The sequence below is a fragment of the Phoca vitulina genome, unplaced genomic scaffold, assembly GCF_004348235.1.
Source record: "Phoca vitulina isolate PV1807 unplaced genomic scaffold, GSC_HSeal_1.0 scaffold74, whole genome shotgun sequence".
NCBI classification, from domain to species: domain Eukaryota; kingdom Metazoa; phylum Chordata; class Mammalia; order Carnivora; family Phocidae; genus Phoca; species Phoca vitulina.
The window spans coordinates 5,678,597-5,703,431 of record NW_022589777.1 but is presented as its reverse complement, the minus strand read 5'-3'; the positions used below and the strand labels follow the sequence as shown (position 1 = coordinate 5,703,431).

General features: G+C 39.7%; 1 protein-coding gene across 2 annotated transcripts in view; it reads right to left on the bottom strand.

Moving 5' to 3' along the window:
- The window catches only part of CCDC83 (coiled-coil domain containing 83), a 39,648-nt gene extending 15,364 nt beyond the window's left edge, over window positions 1-24,284 (bottom strand). For both annotated transcript variants that reach the window (XM_032393617.1, XM_032393615.1), the window contains exons 1-5: window positions 24,190-24,284; window positions 16,514-16,598; window positions 10,361-10,523; window positions 6,943-7,110; window positions 104-195 (exon numbers count right to left, since the gene is read on the bottom strand). In XM_032393617.1, coding sequence (XP_032249508.1) covers window positions 104-195; window positions 6,943-7,110; window positions 10,361-10,523; window positions 16,514-16,598; window positions 24,190-24,284 — 603 coding nt within the window. The remainder of the gene's footprint in view (window positions 1-103; window positions 196-6,942; window positions 7,111-10,360; window positions 10,524-16,513; window positions 16,599-24,189) is intronic.
- Between the last annotated feature and the right edge of the window lie 551 nt (window positions 24,285-24,835).

Below are 24,835 nucleotides of genomic sequence, written 5' to 3'. Positions count from 1 at the left end.
TAAACTGCCGAACTTCAGAACTCAAGTTCTTAATCATGATAATATACCACAGGAAAAAATAAGGAACAACTTTTGTTTTGTTTTTAAAAAAACTGAAATATACCTGTGTGGCCCATTCCTTCTTTTGATCCAGTTGCAACAAAGTTTCTCTGATTATTCTCTTTCTAGCATCTTCCAGAGTGACTTTATAGTGTTCTTTAAAAAGAAAATTAGAAGCTTTAACAAGACTAATCCTAGGTAAAGCTATGCTGCTTGTAAATTTTATTTCCATGATCCTCTCATCTCCTTTCTACATATTTTTCCCCCAAATTTTCAGGGTAAATTTTTACTGAAGTATCTAGTACCTCCAACTAGAAGAAATGCTCCAGTAATTTACTAACACCTTAATGTGAATTAGCTAAAATGGTATCTCTCCTAAGAATATTTGTATTTTCAAAGGATTGTCTCTCCAAAGGGAAAATTCCCAATACTTTAGGGCAGCCATCTACCTTGCATATCACACACTTCTGATTCCACAACGGAAATATAAAGAAGATTTGATTATCTGCATGAGAAGCATCCTGTACCTCTGACCCCATCTAACTAAATTTCCAGTATTCTTGGCAGGCGTTTTCTTGGGCAGGAAAGACAGAGTGAGAAAAGGAGAGAGGGGTGACGGGGCCATGAAAGTCAGCCTCTGGTTCTGAGTTGGGCTCAGGGCAAGAGAGGAGGACAGATATGAAGAAGTGCAGGATTCTTTATTCTCTCCAGATTTTCTGATATCATAGTCAGGATTGAGAGAGCAAAGGATCATAAAATTTTAGGCCTTGAAAGATGCTTAGTGATCATACCCTCAACACCTCTGTTTAAGGAAAAGTGAGGTATAGTGACATTAAGACTGCTGTAGAGAGTGGAGAGGAAGAAAACTAGTCTCACTTGACATCTGGAGAGTAAGAAAATGGAAGTCTTCGTTATTCCAACCCACATATGCCCATCCATACAACCTGTATACTTCTTATTCCCATTCAGAGTCATCACTTGGATATTTTAATCATTCCAATCTCATTTCTGATAGAATTTGTTTCAATTCAGGACCTAGTCCACTAGACTAAGGCTGGATGTTTATTGGAAACTTCTACCCAACAAAACACAATAGGCAATCTAAAAGTTACAATGGATCAGGAGTTTAGTTATAATGGATTTTTCATTCTTAGCATCTGAAAGAAACCATTAACCTGGAACTTGATAAGATTAAATATTAATTCTTTGCTGCAAATCATAAAAAATAGATGATCAAATATGCTCTGACTAAAGTTATAGCTCTCTCTAGTGCCACATTAACACTGACAAAGCAATAAAAATACCCAACTTGTTCCAAGTTCCATATAAAATTCTATGGACTGTTTATCTTCTGAAGAGCAGAGTAACCAGCACAAGGGAGGATGTAAAAATCTCATTGCTAGTTTTTGTGATTCACCTGCTGCTTTCAGAAACAACTGTTAACCATGCATTTGTGAATACAGCCAAAGAAGCTGGGAGTATGAAATGTCTCCTTCTCATAACAGTTGGGGACGTTGCTACTGGGAGCACGGAAGACTCTGGCTTTGTGCCTTTAAAGTCCTGGCTGCTCAGATCCCTGTCTAATGTGGCCACTTCTCAGAAGCTGATGGCAAAGCCACGCGGGCTGAAGATTGCTTTGCATTGTTCTGCCTTTCCTGCTGTGTCTGGCTCCGTGTTGCTCTGCTCCCCCACAGTTTTCCTGGGAGTCTGTGCCCACTTTTCACACACTTGTCAGTGTCACACGACCTCACTGTGCTGACCCTCTTCTGTGGGGAGGGTGGTGGTAGCCTCTCTTGTGAGTTCTCTTGGAGATTACCAAGGGACTCCCATTTTACAGATGAAGAAATTGATGTTCAAAGAAGTAATGTTACTTTTTTGTAAGTGCATTTGAACCCAAATCTTTTAACTCACGATTAGTGTACAAAGAAATTTTAGAGATTCCTGTCCTGTGTGCCTGGTGAAGGACAAAAGTAAAAATGCTCTGTGACCCTGATATCTAATGACTTATCATACCCCCACACTTTCTGTATTGCTGGGCCTCACTAAGGTCCCCTTTCCTTTTACTGAGAGATAAAGCCTTGTCTTGGATGGATTAGTGACTGTGTTTCCTATACCCACTATCCCCAAATCTCCCAGCCAAAGTTCAGGGAAGCAGCTCTAGGTGCTTCCTTCCCCTTCCCCCCAGAGCTCAGGGATGTTCCTGAATAAGGCAGGGTTGGAGAGCTGACCACAGAATGGCTGACCGATGGCCCATGAGGAGGCATGGACAAACGTCTTCGCTCATCTTCATTAGGTAGGTGATGACACCAGCTCTTTAGAATCTGGGCTGGAGAAAACTGCAAGAACTGGTGTGTGGGAAGCAAGAAGAGAATGAGGACGGGACAGAGCAAAACAGAGGCACTATGAAGGGGACACAGACCATAAAAGACAAATGTAGAGAGGAGCCATCTCTAGGGCCACCACTGATCTGATGGGCTTCTGTTTCCATCTTCAGTCTTCCCATTCCTCACTGCAAGTGTTATATTCAACAAACATGACCGTGGGACATCAAACAAACTTAGCTTTATCTCTTCCCTTTAAAATTCATACGGTGAGGCTAGTAACTCTCTCAACAAGATATATGGCAAATTTCTTACTTTTCTGGATCCTTTGTGATAATAAGAGGCCCTCCAACCAGTAATTAATGTATCCAGTCTTTTGTAATAATTAAAACTTTAAACTCCATTCAAAGCTATGGCTATTCCCTTCCCAACCTGGACATACAACTATTTCCTCAGATTTGAGTTTCTATGCCTCCTCCCTCAGGGTTGAAGAGAAGCATGGAAAGGGGCAAGAAAGCTCTCATTTGACAGATACTATCTCAAGCTAAAGTGGCACTTTCTAGTTCTAGCTGGCACTTAGGGTTGATTCCTTTTCCATGGGGCTGTTTTATAGGTTCTTCAGAGGACCACCCTCCTCATTGCTAGTTATTTCACCTGTGGTTCCTTGGTGCAGGGGCTGTACTGTCCTTGAGGCTGGCTAACTTTTCCTTTGGCCTCTGGCTCTCCATCTATTGCTCCCTCCCATACATGCAGGCTCCTATTTCTCTGTGAGGACCCTATCACGGAGATCTAACAGGACTGTGTACCAGCTTGCTCTCATAGCAGATTCGTAGGAAACACTTTCATGCTTTGCCGTGACAAACTCTGAGAGTATAGCCTGCTGCAGACGGAATCTTTGTGCCCTCCTACCCCCAGTTCATGCGTTTAAACATAATCCCCAGTGTGATGGTATTTGGAGATGGGGTCTTTGGGAGGTCATTAGGTCAAGAGGGGGGAACCGTCATGAATGGGATTAGCACCCTTATAAAAAGAGACTCCAGAGAGCTCCCTTGTCCCTTCCACTAAAGATGGCTGTCTATGGACCAGGATGTGGGTTTTCACCAGACACCAAATCTGCTGGCATTGATCTTGAACTTCCCAGCCTGCAGAACTGTAAGAAATAAATTTCTGTTGTTTATAAGGCACCCATTTAAGGTATCTTGTTATAGTAACCTGAATGGACTAAGACACAGGCCTAGCTCAGGGCAGCGGCCACTTTGCCTTTGCCCTGCTGTCAGAATGATTAGTCAGTCCCTCATCCCCTAGATTTCCCAGAGATGGGTCATAAACTAGACTTCCATGTCTCCCAAACTGCAGAGGGCACATACTGAACAATCTGAGGAATTTCCTTAAAGACTCTCCATCTTGATTTGAGGTGATGGAAGAAATTACCTTTCACCTGCCCCTTTGTGGGACAGCATGGGACTTACAGCACACCAAGATCTCTTTCTAAACACTGTCCCCTAATTTCCAACAATCTTTTCTTGACCTGTGCAACTTCTTTTATAGACTGGAATTCAGTTTTCTGTCTCATCGGCATGGCAGTATCTCAGTTTACTCTGAAATGTGGTGTCTGTTAAATAGCCACCCCAGTTTAAACTGAGACTAAAAAAGTTTTGCTTTAATATCCGGTTTCAATAACCACTCCTTTCCCTAAAATACTTGTACCTTGCAAGTAGACCAGTCTAATTACCACAAACTCCATGATCATGGGTGTGAGAGGAATATTCTACAGAAATCATGGAAGAAGGGAGGAAAAAGGGCGATATAATAGTAAGGCTTCAGATAAATCGCTTTAAGTGTCCTGCTCATATCCATTGTCCAATTACTGGCCCCCAGGGTATTTTAATCGTCCCTGAGCAGATTGCTGCTGCTACCGGCATGGTTAGGAGAAATGCCTAAAACCAATGACAAATAAGAAAAGCCCATAACAACTATTTTCCTATGACACCTAAAGTCAGCTACAGACTAAGGTTTAACCAGCAAGTAATTCAATATATTAATGTCATTACCACCATCCCAAAGCTGGATACACAGCATGACAATTTTCAACTCAAAGAAATCATCCAAATTTCTGATCAAGATAATGGGTTAATAAGTTTATCTGAGAAGGTGACTCCTCCTAATTTAAAAATATAAAGAAATGTTGGGGGGATTTAAAAATTTTAAACTTCCCTGAACAATAACTATTTTAAAAGTACAGTACTGGTGCACAAATACATAGGTCAGTGGAACAGAATAGAAAGTATAGGGAGAGACCCAAATACACATGGGAAACTAAAGTATGATAAAGTCAGCATTTTAAATCAGTAGGGTTAAAATGAATTATTTGATACATGATGTTAGGACAACTGGAAAACCTATCTGGCAAAAAATAAAATTGGTTTCCTACCTCGTAGACACACAAAAAATCAAAGATGTAAATATTAAAATGAAGCCATAAATATTCTAGAAGAAAATATTGGACAATTTATTTATCATCTCAGATATCATAAAATAAAAATCTAGGTTGGACACTCTAAAACTTCAACATGTCCCCATAAATATACTCCACAAAAAAAGACTCCCCATAAATATACTCCACAAAAAAAAAGACAAATGGGGGAAATATTTGTACTTTGTATCAGAGTTAACGAGCTAATTTCCTTAAAATGTAAAGAGCTCTACAACACAGTAGAAAAATGGGCAAGGGATGTGAACAGATGGTTCACAGAAAAGGAAATATAGTTATATTTCCTATTACATTTCCGGAACTTATGAAAAGATATTCACTATCACATAATAAGAGAAGTGGAAATTAAAGCTATAATGAGATACCACTTTCTACTTTTAAGACTGGCAAAGAACAAAAAGTTAGCTAACGTCCCTGTTGTTGAAGATGCAGGAACATAGGGAGAGGTTGGGGGTGGGGTGGTGGTGGTTAGTAAACTTGGTACAAGCTCTATGGAGGGCCATGCCTATCAAAATAACAATAAATAAATGGGCACTTTGGGCCAGCCATTCCTTCCTAGAGATACACAAAAGTGAACTTATATAAATACAAGGATATTCATTGCAATAAAAGGAGGTATTTAAGAAAATTCATTGCAGCATTATTTGTAATAGTAAAATACAGGAAACAATCTAAATGCTTATGAGTAGGAGACTTGTAAAAAGAAGTATATTACAACAAAACAAAGTAGTCACTGGAAGAATGAAGAAGTACTAATATATACTGATCTATAAGAATGTCCATATTGTTACATGAAAAAGCAAGTACAAAATTGTATTTGTAGCATGCTTTGTATATACTGATATAAAATATTTCTGATAAAGATTACACAAGAAATTGGTAATAGTGGTTTTATCTAGAGAGAGGATCTGAGTGGCTGGGAGATAGACAGGGGTAGGTAGGTGTCCCCTCTGTCTTTTTTTTTTAAAGATTTATTTATTTATTGTTAGAGAGAGAGTGGGCAGGAAGGAGGGGCAGAGGAAGGGGGAGAGAGAGTTCCAAGCAGGTGCCCTGCTAAGCGTGGAGCCTGACTCAGGGCTTGATCTCAGGACCTTGAGATCATGACCTGAGCTGAAACCAAGAGTCGGTCGCTTAACCAATTGTGCCACCCAGATGCCCCAGAAGATGTCCCTTTTATTCTCTACTTTTCTTCTGGGGAGGAAAACCTTTTGAAAAATTGGAACTTTAAACCCAGTCTGATTTGGAACCAAATTTACACTGCCTTTGTGGTGCAGAAGCCCTGAGCTGAGAAACTTACAGAAAACTTGGTCCAGCTGTGGAATATCCTGCGACAGGGCCCCCACAGGGGATAATGGAAATGACCACACATGAACACCTTCACCACTCAGGGCACCATCACCAGCCGGGCTCAGAGCTGTCATCTGGCCAGTGTTCTTCTGAGTCATCAGATTTCTCCATTTATTCTACTCTATGACTTTCCTGTCTCTGGGTTTCTGATGTTTTTTAAGCCACTGTGCTTAGCCACAGTGACAGACAGGTGGCCTCATGGTTCCCAGAACTAGTCCTGGTAAGCTTCATCACACCTGATGCCATCCCGCTCCATACTCTCTCCATTTCCCATCTTGTGTTTGTTCTTCAGTTCTTTCTGACTATAACCTAGCGTTTACTTGGGCGTTTCTCTACAATGATTCTGGTTTTACAGCCTGGTTAATTTGTTTTTAGCTTGCCTCAGGTAAATTTCTTTTCAATATAACCCCGGCCCAGGACCTTCCTACCTCGGTGGAATTGCCCCAGACGTAGGTATGGGAGCAGGCAGACACCACCCACTGAATGAAGCTTCTTTCTTTCTCCAAGACAGTTGGTCTCAGGGATTCTCCGCTCCCCCTCCCCCCATCCTTCTACTTCTCCTCAGTTCCATTGGTGGTCCTGGGAGAGTTTCTCTCCTCTCTCCACCTTTACCCTTTGGTTCATAGCTGCTTGTGCTGATAGAGAGTAAAGAATGATTTAGGGAGTACACATTTTTCTCTTCTACAAAAGGGCTGCTCTCCAAAGATTTTCTATTGAATTTGAACTAGCTTTGTCACAACTGACCTGACATTTTCTCTGCATTTTCTTTAACTCTATTGATGTCATTCTGCAAGGAGGTAATGAGTTTAGCATGTTGTTCACTCCCTACATTCTTATATTCTTCCCAGTATTCCTTTTCACTGAGTTTCTCAAGAAATAGTTTCTCGGCATTATTTATTTGCACGCGCATATCTGTTGAGAGAAAATCAAGACACCATGTCATTGCCATTGTTCTTGCAACCATGATACATTGCAATCCGATTTTATTAAGTTAAGGTCTGAAAGGCCTGCTACTAAAATGCTGTTAACTCATAAATACAATTTTTTATCTACAATGAAAGGAAATCTAAACTATTTCAACTATTGTTTATCCCTCATGATGCATAATCCAAGTAAAATTAAGCTTCCAATTATAAAATAGATGTGTGGTTTTAGGCTGTGACTGATGATAGGTTAATAGACTACCTATATGCTTAGGAACCCACAAGCTTAAATTATTCCCATGGTGGCTTGATAAGTGTCCTATTTTGTACATTATATCACATAGACTTTTTATTAATAAATTGTCACTTTTCTGACCATTGTGCCTCTGGGCAAAGCGAGTTCAATATATATCCTGTGCTGTCCCTGGCAACCATTTTTGTAAATAAATAGGTTGCTTCCATCATCTAAAGTTCAGTGTTTGGGCTTCCCTTGTGTGAGATGATACCATACAACAGTAATCTCAACATGTCTTCCCTGGCCCCTGCTTACAAACGCCTTCAGAGTGAAAGATAAATTCTCTAGTAAAAAATGTACAAATACTGAGCTGTGTCACCCATATAAACCTTCAGTTTGCCCTGGGGCACTTGCTAAACATGATATTCTACTCCATCTTTAGGCTGGGTCTCATGCTTCTAGATATTTTGGAACTGGAAGTACTACAAGGAGCAGGGTACATTGAACTTAATGGCCCTTTGGCTCAGTGCCACACACCATCTTGTTTGAGAGCTCCCTGAAGGCAAAACCACATCTTATTCTTCTCAACAAAACCAGCACTTAGCACAGAGTCTGGCAATTAGTTGGTGCTCAATAAATGTTTATGGAATGGCTGAAGCATTGCAATCAGGCCGGGGGAATGTTCTTGAATATAGAGGAGTCCAGAAGGACTCCAGACATGTCTTTTTCCAAGGCTGTAAATAAGATCATGTATTTTTAAATCCCTTAATAAATGACACTTGCTATTGCCATTAAACAATGAATACCGCCGTAGCCTGCCCGATGAGCTGCCCTCCTATCTGCTTAGATGGCTGCTGTCTCAGCCCTGTACCACAGTGAGCCTTTGAGGGAGGGGTGCTTACTGTCACTGAAGTCTTTGAAAGAGAGGTCCATGTCGTGGCTGTTGTTCTACTTTGCCAGAGCCCATGTCCCACCCCTTCTCCTACCCCTTGTCAAATACGTAGGCCAATTACAGTGGCCCCTTCTCCTGGCTGTAGGGATTTGTCCAGTGGGGAGCATGTGTCTCAAGCTAGGCACATGCTCAGAGGCCTTCCCTGGACACACATTCACTGAAACTGGTGGAAAACATGTCTCTTTTGTCTCCATTTGGAGGTAAAGAGGATGTAAAGTGAGAAGTGTCCATGGTCTGAGTTCCAGCCTCATGAGGACAACAGCCTCAGAAAAAGGAGCCAACTTTCGGGGGCAAGACAGAGAGAGAAGAGGGGTAAGAGACAGAGGAGGGGGATGGCGGGGGGAGAGAAGGAGGGAGAGGCAGAGGAGATTTAAAAAAAGAAAAATGCTGAGATCTGACAGCACGTGAGGCTCTGGGTCCAGGTCCAGAGCACCCTGCCTTTTTTCTGTTTGGTTTTATGAAAAAATTAACACCCTCTTTATGTTTAGGCTAGTTTGGGTTAAGTTTTTATCCAGGCAACTGAAGAGTCCTAAATAAAAGGTGAAAAAAAGCGGTTACATCAGTCTTTCTCGAACCTTCCTGTGCATAGGAATCCCCCAGGATCTTGTCCCAGGTCAGATTCTAAGTCAGTAGACCTGGATGGGCCTGAGATTCTGTACTGCAACAAGCTGCCAAATGAAGCTGCTGCCGCTGCTCCCCAAACCCAGTCAGGTTACGGTGACTCCCTGGGACTAACAGAACAGCCTCACAAAGCCTTTTCCCATCCGCCTGTCCTCCGGCTTTCCCTCACTCCCTCGGCATCTGCGGACTCCTCTTGTCCTTGGGCCACTGCACATGCCCAGGCCTCCTCTGCTGTGCTCGGTCACCCAGCTTGGCCCCAGTCGTGCATGACACACACGTCCCAGCACTCAGCCCAAACTGTAAACAGGCACACCTCGGCTAGCTGGGCCTATTTCCCTGCGAAGGCAGTTTAGTGAGCGCATCTGAGTATCCTCTGTGGTCTCACTCCCATCTCAAGGGACTTATTAAAGTCCTCCTTCCAAACATAAACAGAAGTCTCCTGGAGAGGCGCCCTGCAAAATACACTATCTACCACCTCATGACATCACTGCTGCCCATCAAGGGATGGGCCAGAACAGGCTTCTGGGAACAGTTGTGGAGACCCCTAAAAATGAAGTTTGCTGATTGATGGTTGATCTTGGCAACTATTTCATTCAAAACCACAAATATTTACAGATGGTGTGCTTGCTCTGTGTAAAGTGCTTGGGTCGGTAGGCTCTCTGAACTACTTGGAGAAATTCAGGGAATCTAGTCCTCATTTTGATTCCCAGCTCCTAGTACTGCTTCCTGAGAACACTCACATCTCTTCCCCAAGTTTTCCGGCTTCCTAGCTAGATGGTATGTATAGAGGTTCTGGCAAAAGTGGCTTGGGAAATCTTAGCAGCAAATTTAGGATAAAGGAATGAAAATTTTTTTTTAAAGGAATGCATGTGTTAAAACGATGTATGACTTAACCCAAGGGACCGTGGTATTTCCTAAGTCCATGGCAAGAGAGGTCATGCTCTTTCATCTTCTGCACCTAGCATCATTTCTGTCCATGTCCTCCAACCTTCCCCCTTGCCAACTCTCATGCCTCTTTCCCCACCGAAATGGGGGGCTTAGCTCCCTTAATGATACTGGTGTGGGGGGGCAGCTTCATGGCAATATTCACCCTGTTCCCAAGTCTGAACTGAGTTGGAAGCCAAAGAAGCTGCCAGACAAGAGAATTTCCCCAAAGAAAGAACAAATCCCCCCTGTGAGGACTTCAGGGTGGTAGCTAGCAGGCTGTTGTCTGGTGTCAAGAGCCAGGTGGTTTTCCTCTGCCTTGTTTTTGATCAGTGCCCTTCTTCTTCCTCCTCACTTGGCTCTAGTAGCTCTGCCCACTTGTTACTTCCCTCTCCTGCCCATTTACGCACACGTGTGTGTGCTTGCGGTGGTAATGCTCTCATCTGAACATATTAGGGGACAAAAGCATGAACACATTCAAGAAATAACTTTAAGTTCCTAAGTCACCTTTCAAGTTTTCTTCCTGGTCTCTTTCAAACTTCCATTTTTCCTTCATTGCTTTTTCAACATCTTCTCTTGTTACAACTGGTAACCCGTCTGACTTCTCTTCACTCAGCTCCTTTAGTAGGTTCCGTATGTGCCAAGTCTGTTCATCCTTCAAGCGTTTGTTCTGTCGTGAAAATCAACAGTATGTAACTGCATCTGCTCAAGTATTTACCTTGACTTGCCTCAAAACCAATTCACACACTGAGGCTTGCAAAGTGAGAAAAAAACATTTAATGAAATAAGTTTATACAGTATCTCTAAGAGCTTATGGAACGTGGAAGATGCAAAGTAAAATTAAACCCATCAACACAGTAACTAATGGATAGAAAGTTACATTTAAAAAATTGTGTTATTAACCTCCCAGTCTATCACCCTAGGCAACAATCGCCTCAAAATCAACCCCAGCTCTAAAATAGGCAAAAAAAATCCAAAGATAGTGATCATTTAAAAACCAGTGAACATTAAAGTTAGACCTTGGAGGCTGATTTCTTCAGTCTCCCACTAAAACCTTCTTCTCCAGTGATCGTCACTCATTTGGTCAGTATTTATGAAGCATCTACCAGGCGGTCGTCTAGATATTAAGAATACATCAGTGGGGGCGCCTGGGTGGCTCAGTTGGTTAAGCGACTGCCTTCGGCTCAGGTCATGATCCTGGAGTCCCTGGATCGAGTCCCGCCATCGGGTTCCCTGCTCGGCAGGGAGTCTGCTTCTCCCTCTGACCCTCCCCCCTCTCATGTACTCGCTCTCTCTCATTCTCTCTCTCTCAAATAAATAAATAAAAATCTTTAAAAAAAAAAAAAAAGAATACATCAGTGAACACTATATACAAAACACAGTGGCCCCCTTCTCTTAGCCATAGGGTTTTGTCCAGGGGAAGCATGTGTCTCAAGCTAGGCACATGCTCAGAGGCCTTCCCTGGAAATACACTGAAACTGGGGGAAAACATGTCTGTTTTGTCTCCATTTTGAGGTTAAAAGGATGTAAGGTGAGGGGTGTCCATGGTCAGAGTTCCAGCCTCATGGGGACAATAGCCTTAGAAAAAGGATGCTTCCATTGCAAAGATAAAAAATTAACCCAAAGTAGCCTAAGCATGAAGAGGATGTTAATTTTTTCACATAACCAAAAGGAAAAGGCAGGGTGCTACACCTGGCCCAGAGCCTCACGTGCTGTTGGATCTCAGCTTTTTCAAATTTTTAAAAATCTGCTCTCCCCCCCTTCTCTCTCATCCCCTCTCCTCCTCTGTTCCCTTCTTCCCCCCTTATCCCTCTTCCCTCTCTGTCTTCCCCATGAAGGTTGGCTCCTTTGTAAAATGGTACAGCTACTCTGTTAAAAAGGATGCCAATTTCTTATAAACATCTGCTGACCATACAACTGAGCTCTTAGGCATTTATCTCAGAGAAATGAAAGCTTATATTCACATAAAAACCTGTACACAAATGTTTCTAAAAGCGGTATTTATCATAGCCAAATACAGAAAATAACTCACTTGTCTTTCAATAGGTAAATGGTTAAATAAATTGTGGTACATCCATATCACAAAATAAAAATGAATAAAAGGAACCAACTAATGATACATGCAGCAAACTGAATCTCCAGAGAATTATGCTGAATGAAAAAAGTCAATCTCCAAAGATTACTTACAAAGATTAATTACTAGTAAGTTATTTATATAATATTCTTAGAACAGCAAAATTATAAATATGAAGAACAGATTAATGGTTGCTAGGAGTTAATGAAGGGGTGGAATTGGGAGGGAGTGAGTGGCTGTAAAAGGACAATATGAGAGATGTTTATATTGATGGAAACGTCTGTGTCTTGACTGTATCGGTGTCGATATTGTTCATGTTAATATCCTACTTGTGATATTATGCTATATTCCTGTAATATGTTATAGGAAACCAGGTTATGGTTACACAGGATCTCTCTGTATTATTTCTTATAACTGCATGCCAATCGATAATTATTTCAAAAAAATTTAATTTAAAAAATCAAGGTCAATCAATATTAGCAACTGATAAACAATATATAGCTCTTTCATCAATTCTCAAATGTTCCATTTTCTTGAATGAAATAGATTCAAGTTTTGTTTTCTTATAAATAAATTGAATTACTTTGGCTTGACATGAGTTATTTGAAAATGAAATATTTGTAGAAACTTGAATAATACCAATGGAACTATCCCTTGCCAAACTATTGCACTAATACTTTTTCCACATACGGACTTCTCCACTTATTTTTGTTAGAAGTGGAAAATTCCTTTATCAAGTATAATCTGAATACTAAATAAATCTTTATCTGATTTTATTTATGTTAGCTAATGTTAGTAAGGCGACAATCACCTCAAAATCAACTCCAGCTCTAAAATAGGCAAAAAAATCCAAAGATAGTGATCATTTAAAAACCACTACATATAATTCATAAATAAATAATGTGTAATCAATCAACAAATTCTCCTCTTACTTTCCATACTTAGCACAATACTTGTCAAAGTGAATGCAGTCCTCTTTGATCAAACTTTTAACACATTGACTGTTCTTTTCAAACATATGATATTTTCATTTGTAAATTAAAATAGTATCATATGTCCTAAAAATGTAATTGAATGTTGCATAAATATGACTAAATCACAATTGGCATTATATGTAAATTTAATAACGTCCATATTAAACTTCCCAAATCTCATAGTGAATTTCAAATGGATGGGAAATGTGTTTGACAACATGTTACAAAATTCACTATATCTGAAAAATTATTTTGAGTGATATATTGAAATACAGTTTAGTTAGCTATATTCACCAATGTGTTAAAGAAGAGACAGTTATCCTATAAAGTAGACAACTCTTATCCAAAGTAAGAATAATTGTCACACTATCAAATAGAAGAAAGGAGATTCAATAAATAAACTACAAAGAAAGGACTGATTTTGTTTTGTTATAAGGCCATCTCATGAACTTTACCTTTTTAAGTCTTTAAGATTCACAGGAACAAGAACAGAAGTTGCCAAGATAGTACACAGATTTCTCCCTTACTATTTTCCTGCTTTCCCCAACAATGTCATATAACCACAGCACATTATCAAACCGGAGAAATGGACATTGGTACAATGTTATTAAGTAAATTAGAGACTTTATTTGGATTTCCTCAGTTTTTACATGTGCTCATTTTAATTTTCTTGTGTGGGTATAAGTATTATGAAAATTTGTCATATATATATATATATATATATATATACACACACACACACACACATATATATGTATATATGAGAATTACCACCATATAGATGACATTTGAAGTTGTGGTGTTAAGTAAGATCTTTAGAGTTAAAGAGAAGAGTTGAGATCAGAACCCTGGAAAATACTAATTTAGGGGTGGGTCCAGGAAAAGAGCAATGAGTGAAAAACAAGGAATGGTTGGTGAATACGGGGGAATATTAAGGGAGAGTGATGTCCTGGCAGCCAAAGAGAGTTTCAAGATGACAGGGATGACTGCTGAAGGCCGGAGGGGTAAAGTGAGGACTACAAAGAGGCCATTGGACCCAGCTACTTGGTCATTAATAACTTCTGCCCTAGTAGTTGTGGTGGAACAGCAGGAGTGAAAGAATGAACCAGAGGTAAGGAAGTGGACACAGTGAACTATGAAATGTCTAATGAGGTAAGTGGAGCAGTGAATGCAAACAGAACAGTCCAAACAAAACTCATACAAAGGAAGAGATGATATGTAGGAAGGAAGAGGGGTATTTCTGATTTTGCCCTAACTGAAGAGAAAAGTATGTCTTGCTAATGAGTCATGTTTAACTTAGCAATTAAATATCCATGACCTCAAAAATTTTTCCTTCCACTGGTGTTAGTGTGAATCAACTCAATAAATATTCATTGAACACCCACACATGCTGGGCCCTTCTGGAGAAACAAACGTAAGTAAGATTTGACTGCTGCTGCCTAAAGAGCTTTCAATTTAATAATGGTGCTTTCAAATTAATAACAACATTTGTATGTAGCATTCCAGCTTAGTTTGGGGGAATGAAAAGGAGCTAGCCAAGAGAAGAGCATTCCCGGAAGATGAAACAGCCTGCATAAATGTACAATAACGAGCGAGACTGGGTTTTCCAAGATTTAAAAGAAGCAAGTGGTAAACAGATAAGGTTAGAGAGGTGAGCAGAGGTCAGATTTTGTAGGGCCTCAAAGACTTTAGTAAAGAGCTTGGATTTAATTTTCTGTACAGTAGGAAGCCACTGTAGGGTTTTAAGCACTGAAAGGTTTACAGTATTCGAAAGGTTGCACCTTGGAAAATGTACTGAATTGAAGAAGGATGGGTAAGAGATGGTGGCGGCTTAAACTGGGGCAGTAGCAGCATAAATGGAAAGAAACAGATACATACAGTGGGAGCTAGAGTCTGTCTCTCCATGCTCCTCACTGCTGGGTCCACTGATGACCCCAAAAGAAGACATAGGCCTATCCCATTCTTAGGTGAATCCTCATGAAAATAAGAATTTTGTTTCTGGCTTCAAATGAGGGGCTATGGGAAAGCGATTCTTCAGTCCTGGTCTGTTGTCCTTTCCACAACCAAATGGAAGTCCAAGGCTGACCCAGGAGTCCCAGTGGTGACCCCTGGGGTATGTGGATTGGTCCCTTGATGGCAGCTCACTCCTCTCCCATGCTGTGGATCTCATCATGTGGAACTGCATCCCAGCACCTAGACCAAAGTTCCCCTTTCCATTCTCATCCACAGACCTGAGTTTCTGTTTGAGTCTGATAAACAGACTTTACTGACTGATCCTGGAGAATCATGACAATGTCAGGGTCACAGTTATATCACCACCATGGCCTGTCTGGCCCAATAAATGTTGCTGAATGAGTGGCCAAATTAGCCCTATTTGGAAGACAGGAATGCCCAGGCTACAGGAGGGAAACTGAGCCTCCTACCAGTTTGGGCCAAAATGATACCAGCACTAAGTTGTACAGTCAGGGTGTAAACCCAGGTCTCTGACCCCAGACTCCATTAAAACTTGTAGATATAGGGGCGCCTGGGTGGCTCAGTCGTTAAGCGTCTGCCTTCGGCTCAGGTCATGATCCCAGAGTCCTGGGATCGAGCCCCACATCAGGCTCCCTGCTCCGTGGGAAGCCTGCTTCTCCCTCTCCCACTTCCCCCGCTTGTGTTCCTGTTCTCGCTGTCTCTCTTTCTGTCAGATAAATAAATAAAATCTTTAAAAAAAAAAAAAACTTGTAGATATAGTCATTTTAGACAAAAGCCAAATAAAACAGTTAACTGTGGAAGTTTTAGAGTCCATATAAATGCTTTAATAGGGAATAGTCTCAGTATTTCCTCATTTATGAGACACCTTAAGGGGTAAGTTGTGTTAATTATCACTTACTGCTTCCAAACTGTATTTCTGCCAGTCTTTAGTCCTGATGGTCATATACAGCATGACTTTGATATTCATTTTAATCTGATTTTATAAAAACAATGTATCATCTTAAACATTAAGTGAGTCACTTTAACAATTGAGATTATACTTTTCAAATAATATTTACATAAGCACCCTCTGAAAATCTAAAAACAAAAAGATACAGAAATTAAAAACAGAGAACCAGTGTTTTATACTTTGGCTAAATAAGAAGCTAAAAGATAAATGTGATTTCAGAGCCTTAAAATTTTGAACACAAGATTCAGGGTCATCATGATCTAAATAACACAGATCAAGCTGACTTCCTTTGACATGGTAATTAATATAATAGGAACAGCAGTGCCCTCTTGCCTTAAATGTACCAAAAACTAAGATTGTAAATTAATCAATTCCAAGCACTAAAGAATTTCCTAGAATACATGTCATCATAATTCACAATTTTTTAAGGCATTTGTGTAAATGTTTAATAACTAGATATAAGCTTTATTTTTTTAATTTTTTAAGATTTTATTTATTTGTCAGAGAGACAGAGTGCACAAGGAGGGGGAATGGCAGGCAGAGGGAGAAGCAGGCTCCCCGCTGAGCAAGGAGCCCGATGTGAGAATTGATCCCAGGACCCTGGGATCATGACCTGAACCGAAGGCAGATGCTTAACCCACCGAGCCAGCCAGGTGCCCCTAGATATAAGCTTTAAATGTTATACTTACTCTTTCATGATACTTTTGGTTCTTTTCTCTAAGTCTCCTTATTTGAGCCATAAATCGTTCTACTGCATTTTCTTTTATTTGGCAGCTGATAATAAACAAAGATGTGTTACAATTACTTATCAAGGAAAATTAATGAGAAACAAATTTAAAAATTAAACTATTTAGATTGAAATAAAGTATTAAATATATTATAAAAACGCACTTAAGGATAAGATACCTTCTTAAGTGATTTTTTTGTGTGTGTTTCTGAGTATATTTGACTCACTAAAATATATATTGGAGAGATAACTTCAAGTTTTTTTCCTAAATCAATCCCCATTTGCATTTCACAGTCATAATTTTTATACTTTCTAATTATCTATAAATAATTCAGCTTAAAGGGAACGTAGGGAAGCGCACACAGAAAACATGCTTTCTAGAATTCTAAAAAATTCAGACAAAAATAACAAAACAAAGACTTTACAAGGGCAGGCACATCTTCTTGAAATAGTAAGATAAATGAGGCATACCTTTGGTTCAAGTTCGTTAGTATGCCATCTCTTCTATAAATAATAAAAGCTTTCCTGACACAAACACATTTCTTTAATACCCAACAAGATTTGTTGAGCATCTGTCAGGTACAAAGGAGAGATAGAACAGTGCAGAAAGACTTTGGTATAGGCCGTTTGACAGCTATTTGAAGTGCTAAGTATATCTCTCTCTCTCTTTTACCCAGCAAATCTTGTAACTTTAAATCTGAGACCAAAGTAACACAATGGAAACAGCTCTGCGTAAATACTTTGCCTCAATTAAAACAAAACAAAATAAAAATACAGCACCTCTGTGGTGTAGTGAACAGAGAGGTCGTTACAGAATGAGAAACTCTTGTTTGCCATCTTGTCCCTGTCACTTCTCACCTGTATGATCTCAGGCAAGTCACTTCTCTGAGCATCACGTTTCCAAGCTATCAGTGGTGATAACAATACCTAGCTCTAACCCTATAAGGATTAAAATAAGAAATTGCATGTGAATGTTTCTAGCATAAAGTGCTTAGTAAATTTCAGTTGAATTTGAATCTTATATCATTCCTGCTTCTCCACTAACTGCCTAAGGACTCTCACCCTAGTTAGGCTGGGGCTTACTCCTCTGTAGGTAAGACAATTGAAGGGGAAGACCTTGATACTGTTTCAGTTCCAAAATTCTGCAGTTTACATTGATCATTGTTCCCTTTCATGTAGTCACACAGACAACACATAACAGCACGTACAAGATTCAATGAGCCGCTGCTCTGTGCCCAGTATTGTTTATGGCATTATGGAGTTGGTGTTGAACAAGACCTCCATGATCCTTGCCCCCAAGGAGCTTACATTTTACTAGACAATGAAGAAGTAAACACCCAAACATACTACTTACCCATTATTATGGGGGAAATAGCAGGCTATGACAAGGGTAGTAAATGGAAGGGACTACTATAAACAGAGTGATTTCCACACAGTAGTAGGTATAAACCATCTTTTTACTTCTCACCTAAAGCTTAGATGTGGGGGCGCCTGGGTGGGTCAGTCGGTTAAGCATCTGCCTTCGGCTTGGGTCATGATCCCAGGGTCCTGGGATGGAGCCCCGCGTCGGGCTCCCTGCTCAGTGGAGAGTCTGTTCCTCCCTCTCCCTCTGCTGCTCCCCCTGCTTGTGCTCTCTCTCTCTGTCAAATAGATAAATAAAATCTTAAAAAAAATAAAGCTTAGGTGTGCAAAAATTCTGAAGGAGTGCCTTCTCTATCTACCATTTTTAAGGAGAAAAATTAAAATATTGTAAATGAGAATTATCTGAGAAAGGCCTATGTGAATGTATGAAAATTATGCCATTTCTGCAATTATAAATATGGTAACCTAATTCATTCTCTGCATGGGCGAAGCAGGCAAATGAACCTCAAGTATATGGTGTCCCTTGGTTGAGACCAAGTCTTTGTGTGGTCTGGTTAATAGACTTACTCCTGGCTTCAGCTGAGAGGCTTCCTTGGTGATGACTGAGCATGCAAAACTGGGTCTGGAGACTCCACCCAGCCCCAACCCCAGATACTGCATGGCACACACTTATACTAAAAAAATTATTTCTCATTTATTTGAAAATCAAATTTAATTTGGCATCATATAATTTTATTTGCTGTACCTGGCAAGCTGACACTTAAGTCTACCACCCCTCCGCTCATAGCAGTTAGGAGCAAATGACCTGGGGCTTTGTCTCCTGTTCCTTGGGAGCAGTTCAGAAAGATCTGGTGGCACCAGCAGGCCTCAGGGGCAATTCTGAGGTGCCCTGAAGGTTTTGGTGGCTTCGTTGCTCCAGTTGTGGCTCACACGGTAGTTGTAGGTCTAAGTTAGCTGAGCCTTTCCTTGGAATTTACTTCAACCTCCATGGGTCTCATGAAGATGAAACTGAACTTCAGAACTCAACACTATCAGCCACTTGGGAATTCGAGCTTCACTGTTTTCTATATACTTTTTCCTTTTCAGATCTCCCTCAGATGCCATTGTACGCATATGTCACACTAAATATTGAAGCAAGTGGGATGATAAGCCAATGAGATAATATATATTAACGTGGTTCGAAAAGGATACACACTATTCTAAAGCACAGTGATAGGAAATGGTTAGTAATACAACAGGTCACCTTTTCCCTTCCCTCTCTGTATTACTAAGATGTTACTAATGTGTCAACTTTCTCCCTCCAGGCAATTTCACTGAAAATTCAGAGAAGGAAAACAAATAAATCTGGATTTTTTTTTTTTTTTTTTAGAGAGAGAGAGAGAGTGAGAGCATGGGGTGGGAGGGGTAGAGGGAGAGGGAGAGAAAGAGTGCAGAGTCTGACATGGGGCTTGATCTCATGACCCCAAGATCACGACCTGAGCTGAAGCCAAGAGACAGATGCTTCATGACTGTGCCACCCAGGGGCCCCTAAATCTGGATTTTTGAAAAGAATTTATACTTTTATCAATTTTTTAACCTATAATCACAATCACACCTATTTCTATATTCATACTCATTGTAGAGAACTGGGGGAAAAACAAGTATAAAGGAAGAAATTAAAACCACCTTTACCTAGAGATGATGATTACTTTATAGATTTAGCATTGGCAGTCTCAGCTCTTCACAAACAACCATAGAGGATCATGACTTTATCTTTTGGGGATAGATTAAAAAAATGTTTAGTTGTTCAGAAATCATTGACTACCTACTATGTTCTCCCAGCTCTTTGTTAGATGAGATTGTATAAGAGAATTATAAGATGCTGCCAGGGGATCCTTGGACAATCCTTTCTCAGAAAGTGAGGGGGATGTTTTGGCTATTGGTCATGTGACAAAAGTTCTGTCACCTGGGAACACATGCAATGAGTCAAGTGTCCCTAGCAGAGTGACAGTGTAAAGCAAGGCCTTGACTGTTCCAGTCCACAAGATTATTTATTTAGTCTTAACAGAGAGAACAAAAGCATGAGATGTTCAATTTATATCTTGCACTAGATCATGAGAATTTTTAAATGTCTCTTTGTAAACCTCTGTGAAAGAACAGAAATACTGGCCTCTGACTGACCTAGAAGAGAAAGAAACAATTGTGTCTGGATGTCACCAACGTAAACCATAGGAGCAAATGAGAGACCAGATTGTATTCACAGAGCCTGAGTTTTTGTCCCACTCTCCAAAGATGAGACGAGGGAAGTTTTCGGTTATGCTGACAAATGAGGGCAGGTGGTTTCTGGTTATAACTTAATGTCTCAAGTAGAAAATAAAGGGGAACTTTGTTAAAATTCCCTTCCCATGCGTGTTTCTCTCTTAGTGTTCTGACCCTTTCACTCACTGAAAAGAATAGACAGATAGATTTGGAGTTTCTCAAGGAGAAGGAGATGGATTTTCTCTGAATGTTGTTAAGAACAAATCTCTTAAAGACCAGCGTCACCAGCATCACGGGCTCTGCACATGCAGCCTTTTTCCCCTCCAATAAATAGTTTCCCAGTCCCGAATCCCAAACGCTTCACGGGGCTTGGCTTATCTCACCCTTGCCCATGCCACCAGTCTGCTCTTACCCTCTCTCCCGCACTCTGCCTTCTCTCTGTTCCTGGACTCTGTAAAGCTCTCCCTCACCCCAGCGTCCTTTCCATAAGCCTTTCTCTCCTCCACCCTATGTCTCCATAACACCTTCCTCTGCCAGGGATCAGCTCCAACGTCCCTCCCTCAAACAAGCTTTTCCTGACCTCTCTGACCATATCAAGTCCTTTAGTTAAACCGTTACACAGGACCCTATACTTTTCTTTCATAGTGTCTTAACTGTAGCTATGCAATTTTTTAAAAAAGCTTCAAGTATTTATCTAATGTCTGTCTCCTCTGCCTCATCAAGGCAGGAACTGGGTGGTCTGTTTGCTGTTGTCCTCCAGCACTTGCCTTGGACTTGGTAAACATTCAAGCACTTGTTCAGTAAATGCATGAAGTACATGTTTTTGTTAAAAAATTATTTTTTAAAAATGCTAATTCCAGTATAGTTAGCGTACAGTGTTATATTAGTTTCAGGTGTACAATATAGTGATTCAACAATTCTATACATTACTCAGTGCTCGTCATGGTAAGTGTACTCTTAATCCCAATAACCTATTTCACCCATCCCCCCACCCACCTCCCCTCTGGTGACCATCAGTTTGTTCTCTGTAGTTAAGAGTCTGTTTTTGACTTGTCTCTTTTTTTCTTTGTTCATTTGTTTTGTTTCTTAAATCTCACATATGAGTGAAATCATATGGTATTTGTCTTTCTCTGACTGACATTTCACTTAGCATTGTACTCTATAGTTCCATCCATGTTGTTGCAGATGCTAAGATTTCATTCTTTTTTATGGCTGAGTAATATTTCATTAAATTATTTATATATTATATTATTTATATTTATATATAATAATGAGATATAGTTATAATAATATATAATTATATAATTTTATAAATATACAATTATATATATTATATATAATGAAATATATATATATGCATATCTATATATATTATCCATTCCTCTTTATCCATTCATCTATCGAGGGACACCTGGGCTGCTTCCATAGTTTCACTATTGTAAAGAATGCTGCAATAAACAGGGATGCATGTATCCCTTTGAATTAGTGTTTCTATATTTTTTGGGTAGTGCAATTACTGAGTCTGTAAGGTAGTTCTATTTTTAACTTTTTGGGGAATCTCCATACTGTTTTCTACATGGCTAGATCAGTTTGCATTCCTACCAACAGTTGACGAGGTTCCTTTTTCTTCACATCCTCACCAACACTTATTGTTTCTTGTGTTGTTGATTTTAGCCATTCTGACAGGTGTGAGGTGATACCTCATTGTAGTTTTGATTTGCATTTCCCTGCTGATGAGTGATGTCGAGCATCTTCTCATGTGTCTGTTGGTCATCTGGATGTCTTCTTTGGAGAAATGTCTGCTCATGTCTTCTGCCAATTTTCAGCTGGATGTGTGTGTGTGTGTGCGTGCGCTGAGTTGTATCAGTTCTTTATATATCTTTATATATCTTATTCTATATGTCATTTGTGAATATCTTCTCCCATTTAGTAGGTTACCTTTTAGTTTTGTTCATCGTTTCTTTTGTTGTGCAGAGCTTTTTATTTTGATGTAGTCCCAATAGTTTATTTTTGCTTCTGTTTCCTTTGCTTCAGGAGACATATCCAGAAAAATGTTGCTATTGCTGATGTCAGAAAAATTACTGTCTCTGCTCTCTTCTAGAATTTTTATGGTTTCAGGTCTCACATTTAAGTCCTTAATCCATTTTGAGTTTATTTTTGTGTATGGTGTGAGAAAGTGGCCCAGTGTCATTCTTTTGCATGTGGCTGTGCAGTTTTCTCAACACCATCTATTGAAGAGACTGCTTTTTTTTTCCATTGGATATTCTTGCCTCCTTTGTCAAAGATTAGTTGACCATATAAGCACGGGTTTATTTCTGGGCTTTCTATTCTGTTCTATTGATCTATGTGTCTATTTTTGTGCCAATACCATATTGTTTTGATTACTACTGCTTTGTAGTATATCTTGAAATCTGGGATTGTGATACCTCCAGTGTGGTTCTTTTTAAAGATTGCTTTAGGTATTTGGGGTCTTTTGTGGTTCCATACAAAGTTTAGTATTATTTGTTCTAGTTCTGTGGAAAATGCTATTGGTATTTGGATAGGGATTGCATTAAATGTGTAGATTGCTTTAGGTTGTATGGACATTTTAACAATATTTGTTCTTCTAATCCATGTGCATTTGTTTGTGTCACCTACAGTTTCTTTCATCAATGTTTAATAGTTTTCCAAGTACAGGTCTTTTACCTCCTTGGTTAAGTTTATGCCCAGCTAGGGGTGCCTGGGTGGCTTAGTCGTTAAGCATCTGCCTTCGACTCAGGTCATGATCCCAGGGTCCTGGAATCGAGCCCTGCATCAGGCTCTCTGCTCAGTGGGAAGCCTGCTTCTCCCTCTGCCACTCCCCCTGCTTGTGATCCCTCTCTTGCTGTCTCTCTCTCTATCAAATAAATAAAATCTTAAAAAAAAGAAAAAATTACGCCCAGCTATTTTATTCTTTTTGGTGCAATTGTAAATGGGATTGTTTTCTTAATTTCTCTTTCTGCTACTTCATTATTAGTGTATAGAAATGCAACAGATTTCTGTATATTGATTTTGTATCCTGCAGGTTTCTTGATTTCATTTATCATTTCTAGCAGGTTTTTGGTGGAGTCTTTAGGGTTTTCTATATATAGTGTCATGTCATCTGCAAATAGTGAAAATTTTACTTCTTCCTTACCAATATGGTTGACTTTCATTTCTTTGTCTTTTCTGATTGCTGTGGCTCGGACTATGTTGAATAAAAGTGGTGAGAGTGGAGATCCTTGTCTTGTACCTGACCTTAGGGGAAAAGCTCTCAGTTTTTCACCACTGAGTATGATGTTAGCTGTGCAGTTTTCATAGATGGCTTTTATGACATTGAGGTATGTTCCTTCTAAACCTACTTTGTTGAAGGTTATGGAGTATATTCTTATGTGGAAAAGACTGAAATGAATTCATTCACTCCCTAAGAATTACACATTAAAACACCTACTGTGTGCCAAAAACTGAGGTTCAAAATCTCTCCAGAGATTTACTGTTTATGAATTGGATAAAACATAAACATAGAATATCTTACCTCTAGTTTTGTCTCCAGCTCCTGGGAGTGAGACACTAGGAAATATTTTTATTAAAAATAATTGCATCATTTGGATTTGGTCTGTAGCCACTGGAGATAATATTCATTGGAATGTCTAGAAATGAAAAATCGTTTGCTCTTCTATAAATGTACATGAACTATTCTATATTGTACTTTAAGAGATAAGTCAGCCAGCTGTTACATACAAACTGCGTATACAGCATGTGGGAAAGTGACCAGTGATCCAGTAGAGGGAGAGAGGGAGTCAAAACCACATTAACGAATGCTGTTTCATTGCTACTACTTGGAATATGTTATAGTCAAAGTTTCAAAAACTTTAAAAAAGATGTACATAGCACAAGAGTGCATTTATGCTTCCAATCTAACTCCAGTCTAGCTCTCTTGACAGCTTTTGAGTACATCACTTTCCATTTGGAGTTACATGAATCTTAACAGTGATTTCCATTTACATATGGGAACGTTTAGATTCCATAATCTAAGCTTACTGGTAGTCTAGAAGTGCTTCACTGGTAGGCAATTTGACTTCTTTGTGTGGCCCATCTTGAATATCCTTTTTATTTGCTTTCGCTGTGTTATCCATTGTGTTGCTTAGTTAGTAAGAAGCATACCTGTTTAGAAAAGAAACAGGGAAAGTAAATAAATTCTGTCTTTGCCCCTCTACTTGTGCTTACTCAAGATGAGGAACTGCTGGGACTTAATTTAAAACTGTTTTTTCCATTCAGGTTTCCATGTCCCCAGACCTATCATCCACCACAATGCTGGGACATCACGAATCAATGGATTCTTGAGTCTGGTAAGTTCCATGTTTGGCCAGGTACAGCATTTCCCCACCCAAAACTTTCTAAGAGACTCATCCCCTTATGTTATCCATCTACATCTGTTGTCCCTATCGAGATTTTTTAAGAACAAGGACTAAACTTTTTCAGTCATTTTTTTTCTCCGCAGTGTTTGGCAAAGTGCACTGCATGTAGTAGCAGCTCAGGAAATGTCTGTTACTTTTTTTTAAATTAAGATAAAACAAAAGCACAACTTTCTATGGGCACCAAGAAACTAGAATCCAAAAGATCAGGTTTGACCAGGGTTGTTATAAAGAGCAAATAAAAGCACATATTCAAATGTTTTTTAAATGGC